A 27870-nucleotide genomic window follows, 5' to 3' on the forward strand; every position below is an offset into this window, starting at 1 on the left:
CAAACGGGAAGGTGAAACCCCTGTTGCGGCAGGAAGTGAATTTGTGTCCAATTCTTTGCGGCCCCAGTTGTACGAAGACGCATCCCCGGAAAAGAGAGAGATCTTTTAGGCCGGCTCCTTGGCACCATTCCAAGAAAAGCGAAACAACTGCACCAGCACTGCGCACAGTCACGCATTTTTCTTGTCGGAGTCATTTACGGCTCAAACTTGTCGCTTGCGGAACAACACTGCACAAATGACCGCAGAGCCATCCTTGCTGCACTCTCTCGCAATGCACCACCGCGCAACACTGCTTCTCTCCCTGAGGCGTGACTGCAATACCACCATCTTTACCGGTACTCCGGTTGCAGCCGTTGCATTTCCTATCAGTTCGAATTGTTGGCAGGCTTCAGCAACTAGTCTAGAGGCTGTGGAAGGCCTTGCAATGCACACGCCGTCGCGAACGCAAGTTTTACTATTTCTAGCCAGCGCGTTGCACAAAGGCACAAACAGCTTTTTACCAAGGCGGCCGGTGGGCCTACATTAGAAGCTTTGATATAAGGGCCGCAAGACAATCACTTGCGATTTTCTAACTGTCCACAGCAAAACTGAAGTTTCTCACTGCTTCGCTCGCATATGTTGTCAAATCCACAACACGTTACGTTCTGACCCCGAACGACCCAACGCGTTCATGTGGAATTGGATTCGGTCACATGAGCCGAGACGAAATGGTAGGCAAGCAAATTAAAAAACGGCCCACAAATTGAGCCTTTGAAACAGTTAGTCAGGCTGGCAGTCGGGGTTACACAACGCATAGGGGTTAAATGCTGTTAGAAACGGTGTACATCAAGTCATGCAAACTAAAGATAAAGGAAGCTGCAAACATTCACTCCCCATGTGGATGGTTGGTAGGAGGTGAATAAGAGTTGGAATCCGATATCATACACGGCCTATCTAACTTTAGGAGTGCTCACATTTTTGCCATTTTAAGTGCACCACCGCAGCTTGCCCTATCGGTACGTTGAGACTGCATCACTGACAACAGAACTGTAAGGAAAACTGCATTAAATTCTTGCTGTTAATTAAAATTTCAGTTAGCTTTTCCGTTTATCTGTTGTCAGTCGTTCAGCTTCAAAACGCTTGGTTATTCATGGCTGAGAAATTTTGAGATGAAAAATTGAACAGTTCTCCCACCATTCGATTAAAAAACTATGACGCTCCTGTCTAGAATTTTGTACTCCGTAATTGCTGGCAGGAAGTGAAAGGCGGTGTGATCTAGCCTGTGAGATCCACAAAGAAAAAAAGAAATAAATATGTGACATCTGTTCACTAATGATCGAGCTGCTGCGGCGACATCAGTTTTTGGTGTGTGTGTGTGGGGGGGGGGGGTCATTTTTACTTATAAAAGCACTGTTTCCAGTGAAGCAGCTTCTTCGCCATCAGAGCACGATAAGGTCAACCTCAATTTGTTCACAGCGCGCCTGTAGCTCCAAATTATTCGGTTATTCTTTGACACAGCAATTTGTGTGACCAGGGCGAATAGAATAACTTAACTGAGTTTAATTTATTGTTCCGCTCCTTGGCTTATTCTACCGTGAAAAGGCATAGAGTCAATCGACGCAAACACTTCGACGCAAACACTTTCGAATACTTTACTGCTGCTCAGTGCGCCTATAAAATGAAATAGAAATAACAGTCAGTAAGCAATCTACATTAATTTTTAAACGTCAGTTGGCTTTCGAAAAATCCACCTTACGCAGCGCGTAAGCCTATATTTCAGGCCGGCCACGGAATGAACTTTCTTTTTTTTTTTGTTGGTTGACATGACTTGCCTATATACTTTGCCTATTTTGGTTACTTCCCACATTTGTACTGCATTGCATACCTAAACAGCATTGCCGAGTTTTCAGTTTCCGAGCCAGACTCAGCAACGCCAACCTCGGATATATCCCTCTTTCCAAGACAGAACGTGCACGGGAAACCTTCCCGCAAGATGGAAAGCGCGTTCACCTTCACCAAGAACGGTGCTGCGCACATACACGGAAATGGAACAGCTAGCTTGCGAAACGAATTTTGGAATTCGTTCCAAAAACGAAACTCCTCCTCCCCCAACCCGCGCTACAGCCTTTCCTGCAGCTTCTCTTCTTCGCTTGGCGCAGCCCTTGTGGCGACGATCGAGCGTTTCTTGCGAGGTCAGAAACATGTGGGAAGGCTTATAGCGAGCTCGCTAACTCCGCTGCTGCCAATGCTCGAAACGCGGCTCCGAGCTGGCTTGCAGCCACGCAGCACGCTAATGCCGGCTCTGGAGGCGTGCCTATGTCCACTGGCTGCACCTGCGCTTAGCAAGCAGGCTGCATCCAAACATGCGGGAGTGAGCGCCTGCTGTTCGAAAGCCGTTAACGAGATTCGCCGTCTACCGTGCTCGAAGCCATAGAGAAAAGAAATGGGGGGGGGGGGGGGGGGGGAATGCGCGGGAAAGAAATACATAACGTGGCAGCACTGACAAACGTCTCGCAGTACACCATCAACAAAACTGTCGCGACGGCAATTATTTTCGTCACAGTTTCGAGGTGCTCTAGGGACGCCTTTCGAGTTTCAACAATGATACGCGTGGCTTGTACTGCTAAAGCAACTGGTCTAAACAGTTTACAGCCGAATGATTGAGGAAAATTAAGGATTTTTTTTTCTCGCCACATGCTTCCGCGTTATAGGTATCGATGATGAAGCGATTGACAACTGCACTGTCCGCTAGAAAAGGCTTCTAACATGAACACCACCGTAGTTCAGGAACAGAGGTAAACTCCGTGCGCAGAGAAACAACAATGGTTGCGTATACATACACTGCTAGACAAGCGGCCCAGTTGACGAGCGGCGTAGCGAACAAGTGCATCTTTACAGTGAAACCTCTGTCCGCCGCATCTTCAGAAAGCGGCGCGCGGGAGAAAAGAAAGCAGCGGGAACAATGCTGCTCCTACTCTCGCCCACCAGATGGCTTACGGCCCACTCTCGCCGCTCCGGCATTGCGGGAAAATATAAATACACTCGCCGCCGCCGGCTCCGATGAAGCGAAAGAGATAGAGAAAACGCAGGGATCGCAGTTGCCAACCGCGCCGGCGTTCCGGCGGCAGGCATACCTGGCTTCTGGACGATGCTCCAGTGGTACGGGTTGCAGCAGACCTGGAGTGGCGAGGCTGCGGTGCACCACGGCAGGCGCTTCAGTTCGTACTGGTGCCGGAGCTGGGGCCAGCGCCAGAGTCGGCAGCAGAGCACGTGCGGCGCCACCACCTCGCGCGGCAGCTTGACGTCGTCGTGCGGCAGCGGGAGACACTCGCATCCCTCGTGTCCTTTGCTCTGCACCGCCTGCAGCATCGTCTGGAGCTGCGAGTCGCACAGCTTCTTCAGCACCGCCTCGACGGCCTTGCGGTCCTCCAGCGGACAGAAGGCTTCATAATCGGCGCCGATCGCCGGCGATGCCGCCGCCGCCCACTGCGGCGGCTGCGACGACGCGTACGACCTCACCAGTTTGTCGCTTTCATCCCACAGGCGTTTCACCAATTTGCACCGCTTACTGGTGAACATGAACGCACACCATAGCGCCGAGGTGTCCCAGCTCGCCGTGGCATACAGGCCGCCGAGCGGGACGCGCTCACCGCTGCTGCCGCCGCCGCCGCCCCAGCGCGGCCCCGCCGGCCCCCATGGCGGCGGCTCTGGGGCTCGACGGCCGCCCGCGAGCACCGCGCCACATGCACACGGTCGCCACTGCTGCACACTGCTGCTGCCGGGCCGCACCGCTAGGCACGACCGGTGCACGACGGCCCCGCTGTTGCTGCTGCGACAGGCTGCTGCTGCTGCTGCTGCTCGGCGGCCATGACGCGCGGCGCCCCCGCACGGTAGTCGCCCAATGGCACTCGGCGCATAGCAAGAGGCCAACTGGCGCGCCGGCCGGGGCCTCGCTGGCGCCGACGCGCCTCCTCGCCCTCGGCGCGTGCGCGCCGCGCCGCCGCCGGCGACGGCTCGAAGCGACGCCGAGGTCAAAGCACCGTTCTCTGTTGCTCCTCCTCCTCCGCCTCCTCGGCCGGGTTCAGAGTTCGGACTCCGGCCGGGGCCTCCGCGGCAGCTCGACGTCCAGCTCCCGTAGGCGGGAAGGAGCTGGCCGCCGGGTGCTTTGCACGACGACACATCCGGTTCTCGGGCAAACTCCTTGGGAAGAGGCGGCGGCGAGTGCACGCGCGGCGGCCGTCTAGACTGGCCGGCGCTGCTCGCCTCCCCTCCTCGGAAAGCGACCGACTGCGGCGGAGGGCTGATAGTTGCGCAAATGACAGATCAAATTACCTCCAGCTGCCGTGATTACGGCGCTCACGTTCGTTCCTGTTCGTCCTGTTTCTCGGTGATCCTTCGCGGGCGCCGTCGGGCTGCCCGATTATTGAGGCATCGCCGACTCCCTACTTCGCCTGGCGTCTCTCCGCCGCCTGTCTGGTCTCGGTTTGAGTGATCTTTGTGATAGTTGGCTCCCGCGCCAAAGATGCGCGGGTAAAAGTAATAACTCCCCAGAAGAGCCTGGGCGCCGTCCTATCTTTCCTCGTGGCAAAAAGAATCGAGCGCTCACGTTCTCCTCGTTGTCATTTGTATCTTGAACTTGTCCTCTGTTCTCTCTCTTTTCGACGAGGAGGGATGCAGTGCCCCTCGTCTAAGGGCGACTTTTTTATTTTTATGTTCGTTTCTCGGACAGACACTTCCGAACATTGTGGTTAGTTTTCGTCTGGCCCGATTATTTGTTTGCTCTGCCAATGCAAGCTTACTGCCGTACGCTTTTCATATTAAAATATTTATTTGTGGCATACAGACGAAAACATCGATAACCGCGAACCAGCCAGCCAGGGCAAGGGCCGGAGCGACGATTTGTTTTAGACGTGTTATCTGTCGGTGTACTAGCTCGAAAAGATCGATGCACTCACGGTTAGCTACACTTGAATGGCTGGTCCCACTCTCAACCGGGCTGTCCAAAGTTTCGACGAGTGTGTGTAGACGAGTTACAAAACGGACATTACACAAAGTGTTGTTGTTGCGTGCCCTCTGGTTCGGGCTGAACCATACTCGCTGCCACGTGCAGACAGAAGAGAGTTGAAAAATGTGAGAGGGAAGATTGAAAGAAAAGACGCGCGTCGCAACAACCGCGTCAGCCGAAGAGACGACGCCGGCTTAACAGATGCCCCAAGCTCAAATCCCTTGACTGTCTTTGCTCAGAAAAAGAAGTAGAGTCACTTACGATTTCTCTTTAGTTCAACCTTTCGGCAACGATGCTTGACGATTTGTTTACGGGAGGAAGTCTTCAGGAAAGGGAACAGGGGAGTTTACTTCAGTATCTCAGCCCTTCGCCCTTTTGACTACTGCGTGCGAATTACAAAAAGACTACTCCAACTGAAAAAAAGAAAAGATCTTTTATAAGCTAGAAAAGAGCAAGAAATAAAAAAACAGGTACCGCCACTATCGGCTATTTCCGCAAGCAGACTGCAGTGACGCCATTTTTTTTTTTCGCGGATCTCAGAAGCTAAGGAGTACCACCATTTACGCCCAATCGGTAATCATGGAGTCCTTTTCGCTCATGACGTCACGAGTTTGGATCGAGTGGCGAGGAAACAGATGCCGCATTTGAAAATTGAAAATTGGTTTTGCAGGAAACGAAAATGGCGCAGTAATTGTCTCACATCTCGATGGACACCAGAACCAAAGATGTCGCATTTGAAAATCGAATATTGGTTTTTCAGTAAAGGAAAATGGCGCAGTAATTGTCTCACATCTCGGTGTACAACCGAACCATGCCGTAAGGGAAGGGAAGAACGTGGGAGTGAAAGAAGAAAGAGGGGCCGTAGTGGAGGTCTCCGGAAGAAAAGAGCAAGAAATAAAAAAACAGGTACCGCCACTATCGGCTATTTCCGCAAGCAGACTGCAGTGACGCCATTTTTTTTTTTCGCGGATCTCAGAAGCTAAGGAGTACCACCATTTACGCCCAATCGGTAATCATGGAGTCCTTTTCGCTCATGACGTCACGAGTTTGGATCGAGTGGCGAGGAAACAGATGCCGCATTTGAAAATTGAAAATTGGTTTTGCAGGAAACGAAAATGGCGCAGTAATTGTCTCACATCTCGATGGACACCAGAACCAAAGATGTCGCATTTGAAAATCGAATATTGGTTTTTCAGTAAAGGAAAATGGCGCAGTAATTGTCTCACATCTCGGTGTACAACCGAACCATGCCGTAAGGGAAGGGAAGAACGTGGGAGTGAAAGAAGAAAGAGGGGCCGTAGTGGAGGTCTCCGGAATAATTTCGACCACCTGGGGATTTTTAACGTGCACTGACATCGCACAGCACATGGGCGCCTTTTGCATTTCGCCTCCATCGAACGCGGTCGCCGCGGTCGGGTTCGAACCCGGGTACTCCAGCTCAGCAACCGAGTACCCTAACAACTGATCCAGCGCGGCGGGTAAAATGTCGCATTTGTAAATCAAATTGTGTCAGAAACAAATGTGCTTTTTGATGCCGTACAAACACAAACATAGCAAAGAAAAACCCATGCAACCTATGTTTACTATGAAAAAAAAAAATTGTCTCCGACAGTGTCGCTCCAACGCTCATTTCGGAATTAATGCGATTAGCAGTTCCAGTATAAGATGTGTCGGAAATTCCTCGTGGACAGGGGCTGGCGTTGGTGCACAAAACCGTAGGAGGTCGAGCGCGTGCAGAGCTATATGAACAGAACACCCGCAGTAGAAACCTGCATGCTCTGGTTGTTACTACGATTCAATCTCAGTGACAAAAGGGCGGTCATGATGGTGCCTGGTGCGGCGCCGATCTTGGCTAACTTGTTTTCATGTTCTCATACTACACGCTACACTTCGCAAAGTACTTCTTTAGCGCGCAGAAGAATAGATGATACCCAGTGGTTTAAATATATGCCCCAGCAAATCCCCCTCTTCGTTCCCTCACCTCATTTTTTTTTCTCCTTTAAACGCCTTCTTATCCTTTGACCTTTATTGCTTTCGGGCTGAAAGAATGACTGCAAAGAACCGCGAAGTCTATACTGCAGGCCGAAAATAAGTCAGCGCTGCCGTCCGTCTTAATTATCAAATTCAAAACTCGTCAGTTCCTTACCTGCTCTACGGGTGACCGTAAGCACCAAGGAAAGTTAGAGGATGACACTTGGCCGCATCTTGCAAAGCATATAACAATGATTTGACATCAGCACAAGTTCGGCTTTTATTACACTAAGAAATCTGAAGAAAAAAGGCTAAATGATTGAATTAATGCATGCAGCATCTGCATGAATTAATGAATGGAATAACGGGAGATAAAAATTGGGAGACGCTTAAGCTTCACCTTTAAGAATAGAACGCGCCAGCGTTATATGGTCCCGTTCGCATCGCCTACTACAACGAATCTCCATTTCTATTCAGCTTGAGCCAACGAGCCTTCATGAAAAATGGGTAGCGTGTATGCCCGTCTCGCAATCCGGCAGTGCTGAGTTCAATTCCCACGCAAGTCAAGTTGTGATTGGTATGGAAAACATTTTATTTCGTCAAAAAGAGCTTTGTGATCGGAGGGCGGTATCAGGTGGACGCTAGTCCATGACTGCTGGCGACCTGGTTGGCCCCCTCGACGGCCCGGACTTGCGTCTTCGGATCTGAGGTGGCCAGCACAGCCTCCCACCGCTAGAGAGAAGGGATTCGTACTAGCTCCGCCGGAGGCGGCTCTTCCCTACAATCCCATAAGATGTGGTCGTAAGTGGCGCGTTCGCCACAGCGGAAACACTGCGGTTCGTATTGAGAGGGGTACATGAGTGACAGTTGAACGGGGTTTGCCAGGTAGCGCGTCTGAAGCCACGTCGTTTCTTGTGCTTTGGACAGCATTTTATCCGGAGGGGGATAAACTCGCCAGCCCAAGGTGTGATGGTGGGTAATGTCATGAAAAGAGGTCATGCCGTCTCTCGTACACCCCGGATGAATAGGTGAACTCCCTGCCCGTTTGACGAAATCTCGGGCTTTATTGTGAGCTGCCTCCTTCCCCGGATTGTCCGAGTGGGACGGCATCCAAATCAGTTCGACCTTTCTGGGAGGTTGGGCTGCTTTTTCAAGAAGGCTAAGGCTGGTGGCTGCGATTCGGCCCCTCGCCAAATTGCGAACGGCGAATTCTGAGTTGCTGAAAATGATATCAGCGGTGGTATTAGCTATAGCTAAAGCAATTGCCGCCTCCTCCGCGATCTCGGAGGAGCTTGTTTTGATAGTCGCGGCTGCGAGCAGTCCGTCGGGCCCATCCACCGCCACCAGTGCGTAGACCTTGTTGCATGTGTTGATACTCCGCAGCATCGACGTACACCACTCCCGAGTGCTGTCCGTACTTTTCGTGCAGAGCGCGTGCTCTAGCCCGACTACGGCCCTCGTGGTGCACGGGATGCATGTTCCTGGGGAGTGGTTTTATCAGCAGGTTTTTAAGGGCTTTCCACCGCTAGTGCCTCATCAGTATCGCCGGCGAGCCTGGACCACAACCACCAGTACACCCCAAACCTCACAGTGGGAGGAAGAGATAGCTCTCCTGCGGGAAAAGGTAAGGCATCTTAGGGCAGCCATTAATTCTATCCCTCCTACAGTTTCTCCACCCACTCCTTCACCAACATCCCAAACCTCTTCACCAACACCCCAACCCTCCACACCCCCTCCACAAAATAAACGCAGACTAAACGACATTCCAGACATGGATTCTAAATTAAAAAAACTTTGCCCAGCAGCTCGAAGCCACTATTCTGGCTCAGACTCAAAATTACATTGAAGCCGCCATCACTAAGCTTACAGAAACGATTATCAGTCAGGTAACCACTGCCATTCTACAACAAATTCCACAAATAATTGGTGGAATGTCTTCACATATCCCAGCTAGCAACCCCATAGCTGCTCCCATCCTCCGCCCCCCTACCCTCCAGCATGGCCCAGTTGACGGGCAATAATCTCCAATTAAGCATCCTACAATGGAACTGCAGGGGGGTTCGTCGCAAACGAGACCCCCTGCAGCAGCTCCTCTCTGGTTCCTCCACACCACCTGATATAGTAGCACTTCAGGATGCTGGTACAAATTTATCGCTGCCAGGATACGCTCTGGTACCCTCTGACACCACTCCAAACCCCAGGGTTACCACGTATCTCCAACATTTTGTACCATACACTTGTCATGTACTAACCTCGCCGGTAGCTCACACATTCCTAGAATTAATCCCCTCCACTCACAGATCTCAACCTCTCTTCATCCTCAACTGTTACCTCCTTCCGCGGCAGCCGGTCTCAGATTTAATCTCTCTCATTGAAGCCGCCTCCAACGCTGCAAAAAAGGACCCCCTCATTATATTAGGTGACTTTAACTGCGCACATGCAGACTGGGGGTACACACGTACTAAAAAAAAAGGAGCGGAATTGCGCAACATCCTTCAGATGCACGGCCTGTCCATATGTAATGATCTGAGCACACCTACAAGAATCGGCAATAGTGTCACTGCCGACACTAGCCCAGATCTTACTTTTTTTTTTTTTTTCATACTGCAGATCATCTTACAGATCCAAGCAGAACAAGATAACACAGATACACCGGTAACAAGTAAAATAAAAAGAAATAACAAGTAAAATAGAAAGAAAAACTAAAAATAAAAATAAAAAAAGCATGCAGGATGACTATGCGCTTACATTTTATCATGTCAGAGAATTCCACTCACTGATGGTACGCGGGAAAAAGGAAAATTTAAAAGTGTCAGTTCTAGCAAAGTACGGGGTAAGTGAACCGGGATGATGGTGACGTGTGATGCGTGTAGCTAAAAACGATAAATAGGGTGCAGGATCAAGAGCCAGTTTGTTATTTATGAGCAAGGAAAGAAATTCTCGTCGAATATTTTTTCTTCTTACCTCAAGAGGTTGGATACGGTTAGATTTCATTAGCTCAGACGTAGAATCAAAAGGTGAAAATTTAGAATAAATAAATCTTATGGCTTTTCTTTGGATTCTTTCAATTTTCTTAATATTAGTATTAGTATAAGGATCCCACACCACGCATGCATATTCGAGCTTAGGCCTGATTAGTGAGTTAAACGCGAGAAGTTTAACCTGAGGGGGAGCTTTGGAAAGTTTATTTCTTAAAAAATAGAGTTTGCGAAAGGCGGACGAACAGATATTTTCCACATGTGAATTCCAGGACAGATTGTTAGTTAATGTTACACCCAGGTATTCAAAACTGGAAACTTCTTTTAGTGGTGTTTGTCCGAGATGGTACCTGTGCTCAAAAATATTTTTTTTACGTGTCACGCGAAGGAAGTTAGTTTTTTCTTTGTTTAAAGCCATGTCCCATTTCTGGCACCAGGTAAGGATGTTAGTTAGAGAAGTGTTTAGGTCAATCTGGTTATTTGAACATGTAATATCTCTGTACAGCAAGCAGTCATCCGCAAACAATCGAATCTCAACGCCCGGAACAGTTGTGTCGACGATGTCATTAATATATAGTAAGAACAATAAAGGCCCAAGTACGCTCCCCTGAGGCACTCCAGAAGTGACTGAAAGAGCGCCCTATTCCTCTCCATCAATCGAGACATACTGCTTACGGTTAGTTAAATAGTTTGAAATCCAGGTAACTAATATCTCAGGAAGGCCAATAGATTTAAGCTTTAGAATTAATTTATCATGAGGGACTTTGTCAAAAGCCTTGCTAAAATCTAAAAATATTAGGTCAACTTGGCCATTATTGTCTAAGCTTAATGCAATGGAGTGAACAATTGTTACTAATTGGGTTACTGTTGAATATCCTTTGGTCGCAACCTTCCCACACCGGTCTGGACGAACTCAAATGAGGCCCTGGGCAGTGATCATCACATCATAGCTATACAGCTTGACTTCGCCAAAAAAGCTAAAAACTACCGTGTCCGGATTACCAGCTGGGATAATCTTCGAAAGCACAGAGAGGCCAAAACATTAGAATCCCCCTTTAACCTCCACACATGGATGACAGAGCTGAAACAGGATGTCCAGGCATTCACGCAAACGTTAGACGCCACCCCCGAGACCCCCGTTGTAGATAAGTCGCTTAGCGCACCTAATCCAAGCTCAAAGCAGTACCCTCACACGCTGGAAAACCCAGAAACAGACTCAGAAACTTAAAGGTGCACTGAAGAGGAATCTGAACTTGTTTTTTTTGCCGCGGGAACTCGATCTACACGTTCCTAGCATTCTTAGAAACTGCGACTTATTGCCCTGTATGGCCGATTTCCCAAATTAAATCGGATTAACGGCCGGCTCCCGCCCTTTTTTTTTAATTCTGCCTCCTACGGTGGGCGGAGTCGACCAACGCGTGGAGTGCCTTTCACCCAGTCCCGTGGCGGCTAGCCGCTCTGCCATCGGCGGAGTAATACGTAGTAGTCCGTAGTAGCAAATAGTCCGCGCGTATTTTTATTTCTGCGGGGTTATTTTGCGGCTATATTATCTGCGAATGAAACTATTTATTCATGGAAACCTTAAAAACAAAATAAAGCGAAAGCAAAGCCTCCACGGAGCTGGCTGAAAGGAACTTCACGCGTTGGTCGACTCCGCCCATCGTACGAGGCAGAATTCAAAAAAAAGGGCGGGAGCCGGACGTTAATTCGATTTAATTAGGGAAATCGGCCATACAGGGCAATAAGTTGCAGTTTCTAAGAATGCTTGGAACGTGTAGATCGTGTTCCCGCGGCAAAAAGACTAGTTCAGAATCCTCTTCAGTGCACCTTTAAGCTAAAATTAGCGCAACTACAAAAACAAATAGAACAGCACAGTGCCGCACTCAGTAAATCTAACCGGCACCAATTATGTGACGGATTACGAGATAATCTCTCCTCCACCAGGGCCTGGCATCTTCTACGACATATGATAGAGCCCACTGAATCTAAAAAGCAAACTCGGCTTACACTCAAAAGACTTACCCATCAAAATCGACAAAATCATCAAGCACTGTTACGCCAACTTCAATCAACTTATACCACTGTGGGCCAAGCTGTATCGTATCCCAACTATGCAGGCTCCGATCAACCCTCCCTCGACGCCCCCATTATGGAGGTTGAAGTGAGAGCAGCCCTTATCAAGCTCCGAAACTCAACCCCTGGGAGGGCCAAATCACAAATGCCATGCTCAGAAATCTCGACGACCGTTCAATTTCTCTTCTCACCGACTACTTCAATGAGTGCTGGGAAATGGGGGCGCTATCTGCTGAATGGAAGCACGGGAAAATAATTTTAATTCCTAAACCAAATAAGCCCATTAATGCCCGAAATCTCCGTCCCATTTCGCTGACTTCGTGCCTGGGCAAACTGTTTGAGCATGTTATCCTCACCCGTCTCACGCAACACATGGAATCCCATGGACTCTATTCCCATACTATGGTAGGATTTCGAGCCCATCTCTCGGCACAGGACGCCCTGCTGCAGATTTCACACGCTATCCTCAATGACATGTTACATCAAACCAGAGCAATCCTGGCAGTCGACCTCACCAAAGCATTCGACAAAATTACGCACAGCGCCATCCTGCAGGGCATCCAAGAGCTGCAGTTGGGGCCTAAGACCTACAACTATATCCGGGCCTTCTTAAACGGTCGCACCGCCTCCCTGCATATAGTTGATATCCAGACCCCCTCCTTCACGCTTGGTAACATTGGTACCCCGCAAGGGGCGATGTTATCTCCCTTCCTCTTCAACCTCACCCTCATCCCCCTGGCCAAGGCTCTCAGCCGCATCCTGCACTTAGGACACACACTTTACGTGAATGATATAACGGTTTGGACCATATACGGCTCGGATGGCGACATATAATCGACCCTTCAGGAAGCCGCCACAACTATAGCTACTCACGCGGCAACCATTGGGCTTAAATGCTCCCCCACAAAGTCAGTACTCCTAATAATCCGCCCGCGGCGCGTCCCTACCTCCCCCATCACGATTTACCTACATGACACTCCCATACCGCAAACACCTACCCTCCGCATTTTTGGCCTACATTTACAGGACACGGGGAAAAACAACCTTACCCTGAAAGCACTAAAACAGTCCACCTACTCCGTCATCCATCTTCTTAGAAGGGTTTCACATTCACGAGCCGGTCTAGACGAAGCAGACAATCTCAAGGTGCTGCATGCATTTGTGCTTAGTCGCATTCTTTACGTCACTCCTTACCTGAACCTCTCCTGTGCGGATAAAGATAAGATCAATGCTCTAATCCGCATGGCTACCAAAGCAGCGCTAAACCTACCAAAGAGCACTAGCACGGACAGGCTCTTAAAATTAGGAATGCACAACACTATACAAGAACTTATAGATGCACATCGCTACACACAGTACCTTCGTCTGGCTGGCACGGAAACCGGACGACATATGCTGGTTTCTCTGGGAATTTGCATACCCGCACACACTAGACTTCATCTCTCTCCCTCGCGCCATACACACCGCGCTTATCCTCAAACCCCTTCCTAAGAATGTCCACCCTGAATACCATCAATTCCGCCGAGTCGCGCGAGCCAAAGCTCTCCATGCCAGCTCCCTACCATACCGCCATAGAATATGACACTTCAGAGGACGTGCGCTGGGTGGACGCCGCGTGTGGTCCAGACCGTTCAGTAGCTGTGGCTTACCATCCAGCAGCCCCCCCACTTACCCATTTCATATACCCCTCTTGTACACCGGAAGCAGAGGAAGCAGCTATAGCAATAGCTATTGCCGAAACCAATGCGGCTTATATAGTTAGCGATTAAAAAACAGCCATTCTTAGCTTCGCCCGCGGACGCGTCCATCGCCCCGCGTGGCAGATATTGAGAATGTGCACCCTAAATTCTGATAGGCGTATTGAGCTCGTGTGGGCGCCGGCTCACTCTGGCAATCCTGGAAATGAGGCCACCGATAACATAGCCCGAGGACTTATTTGCCGAGCAAATGGCGACCCCAGCCGGGATTTCTCGAAGGAGCGGGCACACACGTTCTCAGAACTGACTCAACAAGCACGCCTTGCCCGTCGACTCTATCCCCCTCCCCACCCCCGCCTATCCCACTCCCAACAAATCCTCTGGAGGCGACTCCAGACCCGAACTCTTCCTGCCCTGAGCTTCTATCCTACTTCCGCCATGTTTCCCCAGAGTGCACTCTCTGCGGAGAATCGCACGCCACCCTGAACCACATCCTCTTCGGCTGCCCTGTCGATCCTCCCCCGCAGGGACAGACCGCCATCGGTACATGGGAGGAATGGGGGGCCCTCCTTACGTCGCAGGACCCGGACACGCAACTTCGCTGTGTGAACCGGGGTGCCAGTGCCATGACCCTACGTGGCCTGGACACATGCGCGTAATGTGAAGGTTGTGCGGTGGCCCTGAGACCTTGCACGGTCCAAACTAGCTTGCTTAATAAAGTTTTCCATCCATCCATCCTAATATGTTTCGGTCGCTGAGTTTCCGCGTCTCCTCTCGGAGGTGCGTTGCCCACACCTAGACGGGAAAGAATGGCTCTGCCCGCACTGGTACTAGTGAGTCTCTCCGCTTGTGTCGTGAGGTGTGCCTCGCAGAGTCACACCTCAGAGTCCAGTTGTGAAGTTTCCTTTCCAGCTAGGTTTTATTAATTTCTTGCTCCATCGGGATTTTTCGCTCACGGCCAGAAACGCCGACGACACAGGCTTTTCTGCGACGCGGAGGCCTTAATAACATCGCGTGAAGGAGGGTTGGAAATAAGAAATGGAGAAAGAGAGGAAAGAACTGAGGCAGGCTTCGAAGAAGAAAGGGAGAAAGCGACGGTGCTGTGGTCGGATACAACTCAAGAATGAATGGCCTCCTTTGAAGGGCCAATTCGTGCTGAGTTTATTCCACTATAGGTGCTGTTGAGGACGAGGTTCGGGGTCGCGGCTCGACGGATCCACGGTCTGCACGATGCCCGTTCCCACCTCCAGGCCAAGGACAGGAGTGCCGCAGATCGACGGAGTTAGAAGGTGGCAAAAGAAGGCTGAGTTTATTTACATAATTACATGAGTGAAGATCGGAAAGTTCTCTTCGACGGCATTCGTTGCGAGTTTTATACCATCCTTCTTTCCTAGCTTCCCTAGGATGATAACGTCAACTCCAGGGCAGGTGTGGCCGGAAACTCACTCGCGCGCACACACTTCCACTCCCGCACCTGTGGACACGTCACGCGTTGAGCCGGGGAGAAAAGGATGCCCTCGAGGTAAAGTTGAGGTGAAGTTCTCGGACGCGACGAATGTTCCCCCGGGCTGTTGACACCTGTCCGTCAGAAGACATCAGTCACGAAGGGTCGGAATGCGAGACCGTCAAAAGGGCGTAAGTGGGCCTTGGTCCTTTGGGGACGTTCTTGAAGATTGCGGAAGTCCCCCGCCAGCCCGCCGCGGTGCTCGGTACGCAGAACAATCATCGAGACGACGGCCCTTGACATTCGCAATGGTTACTGCGAAAAGGGAGAGGTAACGTTCACGTGCTGATGACTCCACGCACGTGGGCCGACTCCGAAGAATTGGGCGCTTTTGTGTTCATTGGGCCTGCACGGAGACGTAGCAAAGGAGGCTACCCTAGCCTCGTGCTGAATCCGGAACGACTTGAGGCAAGCGTCGTTGAGTGACAGGGATTTCTCGGAACCATCCAGGCGACACGTGCATGTTGGTTGCTTCCCGCTGATGCCGTCCTTAACAGTGCATATAGACGTTCAATTCGGCTGATGAGGCATATTATGGGTTAGCGTTCTCCCCGGACGGAGCAGTCCGTCAATCACACACCGTACCTTGACTCCACTCTCAAAGTGTAGAGCAATACCTCGCAGAAAGAGGACTCGCATGCTCGACCAAGAAATCGGAACTGCTGAGAGTCTGGAGAGGCAAGCAAAACCGGACCGTCCCAACCAACGAGGACCTAAAACTCAACGTCTACCTTGACGGGACACCCATACCCGAAAAGACAACAATAAGAATTTTAGGCATGTGGGTTCAATCCAACCAGCGCAGTACTCACACTTTTACCCTGCTCAAAGCAACAACACTACAAGTCTCACGCATGATCACCCGCATCACCAACAGGCGACATGGCATGCGTGAAGAGGACACACTCAAACTAGTCAGAAGCCTTGTAGTTAGTAGAATCACGTACAGCCTACCCTACCAGTGCCTCAACAAAAACGAAATACAACAAGCGGATGCCCTGCTACGCAAAGCGTATAAGACAGCGCTCCGACTTCCGCGCAACACGTCAACCGAAAAACTCATGGCCCTGGGATTACATAACACCTTTGAGGAGCTACGAGAGGCGCAGCTTGAGTCGCAAAAACTCAGGCTGTTGCAGACAACGACTGGAAGAGCGCTCCTGCAGAGGCTCGGATACCGCGAGCAGATGCGAGAAATGACGAGGACGGCAACGATCCCCGACGAGCTTCGCAAGACCCTCAAGGTAGCGCCAATACCAAAAAACATGGATCCCAACCTCCATCGAGGCAGAAGAGAAGCGAGGGCCGACTTCATCGAAAGAACATACGCTCTTCAAGCCACGACCGTGTATGCAGACGCGTCTTGGAGAGGAGGAGACACCAAAATCGCTGTGGCGGCGGTGGTCGATTCGTCTTTACGCGAAATGACCAGCGCGTCTCTCCGAGGCTGCACAGCTGCAGAGTCCGAGGAAGTAGCCGTTGCTCTAGCGGTGGCGGAGGGCTATAGAACCGGGCGGTCGCTAACAATACTCACCGACTCTCAAACAGCCTGCCGAAATTACATGAATGGCAGGATAGGTCGTCACGCGCTCCGTATACTCCTCGCAGCGAGCGACAGAATTAAAAACCAGGAAGAACAAAGCGACAAGATCCCACACAAAATTGTGTGGGTACCGGGGCACACGGGGGTGGCAGGGAACCAAGAGGCCGACAGGATAGCTCGAGGATACATTACTTTCCGAGCATCCGATGAGCCCGCGGAACTCGCGCCAGCACCCAGGGATTACTCGGCCATACTACAAAACTACAGAGGCAGAAGATTGCGGTATCCCCCACCGCACAAATCTCTCAGCAGAGAGGAAGCTGTCACTTGGAGACAATTACAAACAGGCTCTTTCCCAAACCTACATATACTAAACAAAATGCACCCTACCATATACGCGGACAAATGTCCCTGGTGCGACGGAAAACCTACTCTCTATCACATCACATGGGCCTGCCAAAAGATAGACGTGGTCCCCAAAATACAAAACCCGAGTGCGGAGCAGTGGGAGACTCTGCTGTCCAGCGACCGCTGTGAAGACCAAGAAGGTCTGGTACAGCGAGCTCAACGGGCGGCAGTGGCCAGCGGAGCCCTGGACTGAGGGCAACCGACCACTGATTAGAGGCGGACGACTTCGACAGAGAAGACTCCTGGGGGTAAAGTCAAGGAGAAAACGCCTCTGAAGATGCTCCCAAACCGCAGGAAAAAGGACTAGAGTAAAATAAAGTTTTTCCTTCCTTCCTTCCTTCCAACCCAACGATCACAGTCGGACAACCCACTCTCCACAACCTGCCGTCGCCTCCCGCCCTCTCTGTCTTCCCTGTTCTTCCACTGAAAATGGAGAGGGGGATCTCGCTCTCTCCCTCCTTGCACCGAGCGTTGGCAGTAGCGCTGAAGCTACCCCCATCGCCCGTAAGTGTACCATAACCTCGAGGCCCATTTTGATCCTGCACAACCAGGAATTGCACGTACTCGGAAGCGCCCTTCTCTTGGGTTATCCACATTTTCGTGGGTAACATTCGCCTGGATAACATAACATCGCGGAGGAGGAGGAGACAGTCTTCAATGCCCGCTCGAGAGGTTAGCCTGGTAATCTACCTGGCTGGGTATACTCCGCATGAGGGAGGTAATGATCAAGCGAAACACACCTTCACACATTTTTTTTGCTTGTACAAATACACACAGTATTATCGCAGGGTGAGTACAAATTCCATTAAGAATATTAACGCGATAGCGTTAAGGGCCCCATGTCGCAGAAAAGCCGGTGTTGTCGTCGGCGGCGGCGTTGGCCGTGAGCGAAAAATCCCAGAGGCATTAATAAATAAAAAATTCAGGGGGACAGTTTGTTGACTTAAAGTGCGGTCAGGCGAAAGCCTTAGAGGGCCACTGACCAGGGTCCGGACATTTTTGAAAAAACAAGCTCACTGCATAGATGAGGCATCGAAGATAACCTCTGCAAAATACTAGAGCCATGCGCGCCCCGAAAAGCTGCGAAAATTCAAATCAAAGCCCGCTCGTTCTTTCCTTCAACAAAAACGGCCCCGCCCCACTACTCTGAACCCCGTTGACTTTTCTCCCCGTTTCTCCACTGTCGTGACGTCATCGTGTCACGCGGTGTGACGTCATGTATCACGTGATTTGGAGGCGCACAACCACAGCGACGGCGCAAGGTGGGCCCCCGTTTCTCTACTGTCGTGACGTCATCGTGTCACGTGGTGTGACGTCATGTATCACGTGATTTGGAGGCGCATAACCACGGTGAAGGGCTGAAGTGGTAGCTAAAGTAGTATGCTTCGCATAAAAAAAAATGAAAAGGTGGCTCGCTAACTGGGAATGACAAACAGATGTATGAGAGGATGCGCTCGCTAACAAGTCTAGAGCCTCGTATACATGGAGCCCGACGTTGCGGGTCGGGTCGGGGTGCGCCAGATGTCGGGCTGACCAGCCCGACCCTACCGCGTTTACATGAACCGGTTTTCTGTCGGGCAGAGATCGTCGCTACCCCTAGCGTCGCGCAAGCAAACTACACGCATGCTAGAGGAGGAGGAACGCCCAGATGAAAAATTCCCTTTCCCGACTGCTGCTCTTTCCGGTCGGTTGGTCCACCCGTTCACGTGCGCAGTTTTGAGCAGTCGGCGCGCACGGGCCCATTTTATCACGTGTTGGTGTTGTCGCTGTGTTTAGCTCGTGAACGAAAGTGAAGCAGTGCATAGGTGTACTGTTGCGTCGCTGTACTTAAACGCGTGTACAAAAGGTTTGCCACGTGATGTCATCTATGCGCCTGCCTCATGCTTCGCGCGCCTTGCTTGCGTGCTTGTGAAGACGAACAACTCCGGCAGTCCTCTGTACAAACTACTGCGTACTCAAGAGAATGGTGAACACCGCTATCCAAAGCCGGGGTTTCTAGTTATTTCGGCGTTTTTTTTTCAAAAGGCGGTCAAGTATCTCCCACGATCGAAAATTCTCGAAGCCTTGTAACTAATCGTTGAACCACATATAAAAGATTCACCCTTCCTATGCTGCCCGGAAGGGGTCCACAGAAGCCACACCAAATGCTTCACACATCTCATTTCTGAGAAGTTTCTCCGAATTCTTCTCGTCAACTACACAAAGAAATTGACAAACCAAAATGACAAGCCGTGTGCATGGTTTCATCCACAAGCCAACGCAAAAGCATTCAACGCTGTAACTGACATCCCTTGAACTGTGAGCCGCACGACAATGTTGTATAGGTCATTGCAAGAAGCGCCTGTTATTGTTTTCAGTCCTTCTAAGTATGTGAAACGATATCGGAGTTCCAAAGAGCGAAGGATCTTTCTGATCTGGTGTGTTTCACGCAGTGAGAACAGATGGCACAGATACTTCGAATGTTTTCAAACGGCAAGTGCTATTATTTTGTTCATACATTTCCAAGTATCGACAAGACTGTGCCAGCCCTTAAGATGAAAATAAAGGTTTTCCTAACCGTATGTTCGCCCTGTAATATCTTGCCTCACTTTTATTCCTGCTAGTCGCAAATGATACAGCCCTATTCGCTAATACTATGCGCCATCATTGCATGCCGACTTCAATGTTTTGAGATCCATCTACTAGTTCCCTGCTTTGCGTGCCAATAGCAGTGGCTGCATAAGATATGGTTGTCAAGTTCTTGTTCAGTACTCGGAGCAGCCGTTCAGAAACATGTGCAAAGTAACCGAACCAGCCCCCGGAGAGTTGCGGCGATAGGCAGCAACTGCCCCTCATGCACAGGCCGTAAGAAAGAGCGCGCGCGTCGAGTGCTCCGAGTTCCTGCACAGCGCCAGCCAGTCCGGAGAGGAGGCAGGAGAGGAGGAGGCGCTAAGCCGCTGCGGCAGCGTATACATTTGCTCAGGACGAACTGGCGGGCCAGTTGGTTACACATCTCAAAAATTTTAACGAGCGCACGAGAATGAAACAATGACTGAAAGAAGACACACACCACAAAGCGCCGTGGTGTGTGTCTTCTTTCAGTCCTTGTTTCATTCTCGTGCGCTCGTTAAAATTTTTGAGCGTATACATGCTCCTTCCAACCGGGTCGGGCAGAGCCAACCCACCCCCTGCAGCCGGGCTGGCCCAGCTCGACTCGACGGTCCCTTTGCTCGACCCCCTAGCGTATACATAAGCCCGACAACCGGTTCTCGGCCCGATAGCCTGCTTAACTCGACTTTTGTCGGGCTCATGTAAACGCCCAGTAGGTTGTCGAGCCGATCGCGCCTCTCGATCGTTCAGTGTGCGTAGAAAATGCAAAAACCAAGAAAAGAATTCTATTGAAGGCGGGGCCATGACGTAGCATGTGACGCACTCCACAGACACCACGCCTCCGGCTTACATCGGAGAACGAAGGGGTGATTTTGCCTTGCCGAGCCTACTCGACGATGAGCGGGAGTGAAAAATATCGAGGAGGGAACGGAAGGAGAGGAGGCTCGCTCCAAGAGCGGTAGAGAGTGTTTGCGACCCGAGGGTGGTCAGTTGCCCTTTAAGCGCGGTGTTGCTGCTTGTGTCACTGAAGTGTGGTTAAGATGTTAAGCTTCGAGTGGAACGCTGTAGCGTCTTGCGACGCTGCCACGGAGTCCACAGGACGCCATCGCCCGTTCAACTCTACGCCTTGCTCGTCGGTAATTTGGTTTTTGAGGAAAGGAAATGTATCTGTCTCTCATATCTCGGTGGACTCCTGAACCTCGCCGTAACGGGAAGGGAGGAAGATGGGAGTGAAGGAAGACATCGTATTCACTAGACGCGCCTTTGTTCATTCCAAACCAGCGAGCTGGCCTGGCGAAGTCGTTAGCGTGCTCGTCTCGCACTCCGGAGACCCTGGTTAGATTCCCCAACTCGACCAATTTCCTACTCGGATTTATTTATTTATATGGTCTGACTAGTAATGTTAGTAATAATGTTAGTAGTAATGTTAGTAATGTTAGTAGTAATGTTTGTAATGTTATTTAGGATGGATGGATGGATGGATGGATGGATGGATGGATGGATGGATGGATGGATGGATGGATGGATGGATGGATGGGTGGATGGGTGGGTGGGTGGGTGGATGGGTGGATGGGTGGATGGGTGGATGGGTGGATGGGTGGATGGGTGGATGGATGGATGGATGGATGGATGGATGGATGGATGGGTGGATGGGTGGGTGGGTGGATGGATGGATGGATGGATGGATGGATGGATGGATGGATGGATGGATGGATGGATGGATGGATGGATGGATGGATGGATGGATGGATGGATGAATGAATGAATGGATGGATGGATGGATGGATGGATGGGTGGGTGGGTGGGTGGGTGGGTGGGTGGGTGGGTGGATGGATGGATGGATGGGTGGGTGGATGGGTGGATGGGTGGATGGGTGGATGGATGGATGGATGGATAGATTGTTATACAAGGTTAATTGGGCTAATTGGTTAAGTAAGCAATTAACTAAACTCAGTTGCACTTACTTGAAGCATCACTATACCATCTCTTTAATTGGTTGCATGGTTACTAGCCAAAGTACAATTGACCCCGTTTGAAATTCGCGCACTGTGACGTCACGACCATTTCGACCGATTGAAAAGCGTGACATTTTTGTCGACAACTCCTGCTTAGAACGATGAGGCATTCAAGGCTTCCGCCTTTCTTTCGGGTCGTAGCTTGGATTAGTCTGCAAGGTTTTAACTGATCTAGTGGATTGACTGCCAGGACGTGCTGTCGTATGTAAAACTTGTCATGCAGGCTTTCGTCGGTGCGGAAATGCGGCTACCGCGTTCGCCGGGTGCCTCTGAAAGTTTCCAAGCGAAAGAAAAAAAATGGTTGAGGCTTAACTTGGTTAAGCCTGGAGATTGCGAAGCATCATCGTGTCGCGTAATTCGGAGGCGCACAACCACAGCGACGGCGCAAGGTGGGCCCCCGTTTCTCCACTGTCGTGACGTCATGTATCACGTGATTTGGAGGCGCACAACCACAGCGACGGCGCGAGGTGGGCCCCCGTTTCTCCACTGTCGTGACGTCATGTATCACGTGATTTGGAGGCGCATAACCACGGTGAAGGGCTGAAGTGGTAGCTAAAGTAGTATGCTTCGCATAAAAGGGAAGAGGGAGCGCACAGACATTCAAACTCACTGCTGCTTCAACCAGTTGGTTTCACACACTCGCGCCCCAGCGCCACAATCAATACTTGCGCCTAAGCAAAACACCTGCGGGGAGCCGCCTTCTGACCCGCTTACACATATCCTACGCAACACATACAGAAGAACGGGTCCGCATCCTTGAAGCCTGGCGCTTTGCACTCCAGGTGCGACCCCTTCCGAAGAACATGACTGCAGACACCCATGATGGTCGCCGTCTCGCGCGGGCGGAGGCTATTTCTCAACAATATGGCCATAAGCCAGGTGTCTTCTATGTGGATGCGGCCGGCCCACACCATGGGGGTTGGTACACGGCGGCCGTCATCCACCAAAACACTACAGTTCAGGGCCTTACTTTCCGTGCCCCAAACATTACATTTGCGGAAGAGATCGCCATTGCACTGGCCGCCGCAGATCCAGAGTCCCGAGTCATTATTACGGACTCCAGGGGGGCCTGCCGCAATATTGAGCAAGGGTATATTCCAGACCGTGCTTTCAAAATTCTCCACGCATGCGATTACACAGGGTTTCCGACCCATCGTACCATCGTGTGGGCTCCGGCTCATGCGGGTCTTGAGGGGAACGAGGCAGCCGACGCTGCCGCCCGCGCGCTTACTCACCGGGCGTCGCCTCATCCGCAGCCTGATCCGGAATTCAATTTCAATCCGGCCATCACCTTTAAAGAGATCACCTCTCTTTATCAAAATTTTCATGGTCTCTATCCCCCTCCCTGTAAAGGCCTCACCAGGGTGGAGGAGCGCTGACTTCTCCGCCTCTATACCAATACTGTACTGTGCCCGGCAGTACTTAAGCACTTCAATTCTTCTTTCTCGGGCGCGTGCCCGCACTGTGAGGAGGAGTTTTCGGACACCTACCACATGGTGTGGGCATGCCCTTCCAATCCTGCCTACCCACCCCACCTCCACCCCACTCGAGAGGACTGGGAAGCTGCCCTGCGCGGCTGCTCCGAATTCCATGACCAACAGGCATTGGTAGCTAGAGCCCGGGCCGCTGCGGAAGCTACAGGGATCCCGGACTAGGGATCCCTCCTAGTGTTTGTAAGGGGCGGGCCCTTCCGGCTCGCCCCATCGACCTCTCACTGTAAATAGAAATAAAAGTTTTCCTCCTCCTCCCCAGCGCCATGATGTAAAGCACGCGTGAGTGCCCCGGCCATGTTTTAATTTCTACTTCCACTGCTCATCAGCATCCTTGCGACCGAGGCTAGCACTCCACGTTCGCTTGTGATGCCTCACAACCCGCATATCTCTTACTCTGGGGTTAAAACTAAAAACAACAACAACAAATGACATGACGGTCACAACGCGTCAACGCGATATTCAGCGGCAGCTGTTAATGCGATATGTTGGTTGGTTTATGGTTGGTTTACGGGGTTTAACGTCCCAAAGCAACTCAGGCTATGAGAGACGCCGTAGTGAAGATCTCCGGAAATTTTGACCACCTGGGGTTCTTTAACGTGCACTGACGTCGCACTGTGCACGGGCCTCTAGAATTTCGCCTCCATCGAAATTCAGCCGCCGCGGCCGGGATCGAACCCGCTGTGGTTGAGAATAAGAGCGCGACCTCTTATATGTGTAGTCGTTTACGCACCAGTGTAAACTGGTTAGTAACTGCCGGCACCACGTGTCGGAAAAAAGTCTATCATGCCAACCGTTTGCCGCAGAATGTTCCAGATGGTGTTATAAATTGGTTTTTGTGGAAACGAAATGGCGAAGTATCTGTCTCACCTATCTTGGCGGACACCTGAACCACGCCGTAGAAGGGAGGAAGGTGGGAGTGAAAGAAGAAAGAGAGAAAGAAGTGCTGTAGTGGAGGTCTCCGGAATAATTTCGACCATCTGGGGATCTTTAACGTGCACTGACACCGCACAGCACACGGGCGCCTCCTGCGTTTCGCCTTCATCGAAACGCGGCCGCCGCAGTGGGGTTCGAACCCGGGTACTCCGGCTCTGTAGACGAGCGGCTTACCACTGAGCCACCGCGGCTATACCATTCAGCGTTTCGAGCAGCACAAATTTAATAAAGTTACAGTGCTTGCGGCAGGAATTCGAACTGGTGACTACAAATTCAGCCGCATGACACTACCACCACCACCCCACAGTACCTTGTCGCCCTCATCCAGCGCCACATGGCGACAATTACAGACAGGCTGTTTTATTTCCCCCCACCGGCTCTCATGCTTTCACTCCACCTTTCCTCCTGATTGTACCACCTATGGCGTGCCCAGATCCACACTTTTCCACTACCTTTGGGAATGTCCTTCCCCAAAGGCAGTACCCCCCCATCTCCAAACCCACTCATTCCTCCTGGGAGGCTGCTTTACGGACCGCTCAGCCCTCCGGCCAGAAATGGCTGGTGGATCGGGCTTTACGTGAAGCACAAGCCCGTGGACTCCTGGACCAGTAGGGGACCACCCTGGAAGATTTTTTTTTTGTGTAATAAAGTTGTTTCCATCCATCCATCCTTTAATCGGGGCTGCGGGTGTCCACCGAGATGTGTGAGATAGTTACTGCAACTTCCTTTCCTCAAATCCAATTTTCATTGCCTTCATTACATCACCTCTTTCTCTCTCTCTTCTTTCACTCCAACCTACCTCCTTTTCTTGACGGCGGGGTTCGGGTGTCCACCGAGATGTGAGACAATTACTGAGCCCTCTCCTCAGAAATGCGTTGCGTTAAAGGCTGTTTCAAAGGGCAAGGCGTCGCGCTGAATGGGCGATGGCGTTCCGCCGAGCTTCGCGTGAGCCGGTGCACAGATTTGCCAGTTCTGCGCATGCGAAAAAATCGAGTGACGTCACGCGCGGCGCAGGTAGCCGCAGCCGTCGCCGCCGACACCGTCGCCTGACCTTTCGCCGCAGCCGCGCGCTACTGCGTATATATATGTGCGCCGCCGCTAGCGCTGCGCGCGCTACTCCTACTCGCCACAGTTTGACCTTTCGTTGCAGCCGCGCGCAACTAGGCTATAAATGCGCTTGTCAGAGAATAGGCGCTCGCACTCGAAATGGAAGGAGACGCACCCAGACGTGGCTCTACAGATCCAGAAGTGCTAGCTTCGGAGTTGGCCGAAAAGCAGCGAAGAAATGAAAAGCGCGAAGCTAAACGTATCGCCGAAACGCCAGAAAACCGGGCGGAAAGCCTCTCAAACCAAGCGTAACTGAAGCTTTTCGCTTAATTGTATATACTGGCTTAACCAGAGCTGAGCCACTGCCAATTTTTTTCTGGTCTGACTAGAAAGGTTAATTAGGCTAATTGGTTAAGTAAGTAATTAACTAAACTAAGTCATACTTACTTGGAGCATCACTATACCATCCCTTTAATTGGTTGCATGGTTACTAGCCAAAGTACAATTGGCCCCGCTTGAGATTCGCGCGCTGCGACGTCACGACATTTCGACCAATTGTAAAGCGTGACAATTCTGTCGACAACTCCTGCTTAGAACGACGAGGCATTAAAGGCTTCCGCCTTAAAAAGCATGCAACCACGAGAATTCAGTCCGAAGCGAGGGGTCCGGCTTCGAAGGGCGCCGCTATGCTTGTCGCCGCGCGGCGGAAATCGGTTTGCACTGATCGGCCTCGCCGCGCCGCTTTCCGCCTCGCTCGGCGTCAAAAGCGGCCGAATCCGCTTCGCTCGCCGGATTTTTGGGTAAGTGTGAACGGGCCTGCGTTTCGGGTGTCCACCGGGGCGATTGCTAGGCAACGGCTCAAGGTCGGTGCGACCACGGCCGAGGTGCAACCACGGCGAAAGTGCGACCATGCTTAAGAGGCGAAGCGGCTGGCGTAGCTACAGTAGTGTAGCTATTGCTACAAAACAACGAACAAACAAAACAAAGATCAACTGCTAAAGGCTTTCGCATGCTGAACACAGAGCAGAGGATTGACTGGAACCCGCGATTTTGCAACGGAAATAGTTTTCGTACTCTACGTGGAGGCGAATACGGTGAAGGCAGGAACGGTCGCGCCTACCTACAGTTACGAAACAAAAGAAATAACTTAAAATTGGTTTTGAGGAAAGGAAATGGCGCAGTAATTGTCTCACATCTCGGTGGACACCCGAACCGCGCCGTAAGGGAAGGGATGAAAGTGGGATGGCTGAATGAAAGAAGAAATAGAGAAAGATGTGTCGTAGTGGAGTGCTCCGGAATAATTTCGACCACCTAAGTCTATAGATGCCCTGACATCGCACAGAACACGGGTGCCTTTGCGCTTCGCCTCCATCAAAACGCGGCCGCCGCGGCCGGGTTCGAACCCGGGAACTCCAGATCAGTAGCCGAACGCCTAAGCCACTGAGCCACCGCTGGTGGGAAGAAAGAACGAAATAGGAAAAGAAATTCTACCCCAACCTGCAGATGGCGGAGAAAGTAATAAATTGCGCCGGCCTATTAGGTGCCAGCGGACGGCGTCTCATGCGTTTTGAAAGTAACCTCCAGTACTTCCGCACGGAGCGGACGCGCGTGCCACACAGACTGCTGCGTGGACCGGCGGCCCGCGCCGCGAGTCGTCGCCGCCGAGGCGCCAAGTGACGAGCCGCAGCGGCCGCCGAGGTCGACGGCCGCGGCTGCGCCAAACACTCGCCCCGTCACACCATGCTCGGCTGCTGGGCCGGCAGCGCTGACCGCCGCTAACGACGACGGGACGACGGGCCTCGGGTGAGGAGAAGCAAGCCTCGCTCACTTCGACACTCGATGCAGCCATCCAGTCATGCTCAGGCGGCGATTTGTCACTATAAAGCGGGTACGAAGCGAATCGCCCGTCCGACTCTTTTTTTTTTCTTCGAATGGAAGATGAAATGTATCCATATAAAGAGCTTTATCTGCGGAAAAGCAGGGCTAGAAACGTCATACCCGTTCATATAACTATAATTACATATAAATCAACGACCGAATTAGGTTAAAGAGCTAGATAGCCAAGCTACACTTGCGGACAGGGAAGTGCTCTGAAAGGGGCTCTATAAAGTGGCGGTATGCCTGGGATGTGCTCCACGAATATTGTCCAGCAAGAATTTTTTTTAAAGCCCTTTGTAGAAGCTCAGTTACCTGCAGTCAACATTTGAATTTCAGCGTCTGCGCGCCTTTTCCTCACCTCTCCTCACCTTTTGCTCGCTGGAAGGTCAGCACTCCTCCGCCGGCCATAACCTCCGCGGGCGGAGCTTTCTGACCCGCCGGAGAAGAAAATTGGTTTTTGAGGGAAGGAAAATGGCGCAATATCTGTCTCGCATCTCGGTGGAAACCTGAACCGCGCCGTAAGGGAAGAGTGAGAGAAGAAAGGAAGAAAGAGGTGCCGTAGTGGAAGGTGGCCCGCCGGAGCTACGCGGCTTACTGGCCGCGACCATGGTAGCTACCTGACGTATGAAAGAATCTAATCAATAGCCGTCTCTCGACTTGTATACGCAGGTGTTAGTAAGAATTTTGATGAGGAGACGCTCGTCAGCGCGATCCAGTCCCTTACAAGGGGCCGGGTAGCGCCGGTGCTCCTCCTTGT

At 51.4% G+C, this 27870-nt stretch overlaps 1 protein-coding gene across 1 annotated transcript in view; it reads right to left on the reverse strand.

Moving 5' to 3' along the window:
* LOC149340476 (SMAD family member 7-like) overlaps positions 1 to 27521 on the reverse strand; it is a 130822-nt gene extending 103301 nt beyond the window's left edge. The window contains exons 1-2 of the mRNA XM_089551131.1: positions 27472 to 27521; positions 3114 to 4279 (exon numbers count right to left, since the gene is read on the reverse strand). Of these exons, the coding sequence (XP_089407257.1) occupies positions 3114 to 4279; positions 27472 to 27521 (1216 nt within the window). The remainder of the gene's footprint in view (positions 1 to 3113; positions 4280 to 27471) is intronic.
* Positions 27522 to 27870: the final 349 nt, after the last annotated feature.

This window comes from Amblyomma mixtum, chromosome 6 (assembly GCF_055824585.1).
Source record: "Amblyomma mixtum isolate Tamu chromosome 6, ASM5582458v1, whole genome shotgun sequence".
Lineage (NCBI taxonomy): Eukaryota > Metazoa > Arthropoda > Arachnida > Ixodida > Ixodidae > Amblyomma > Amblyomma mixtum.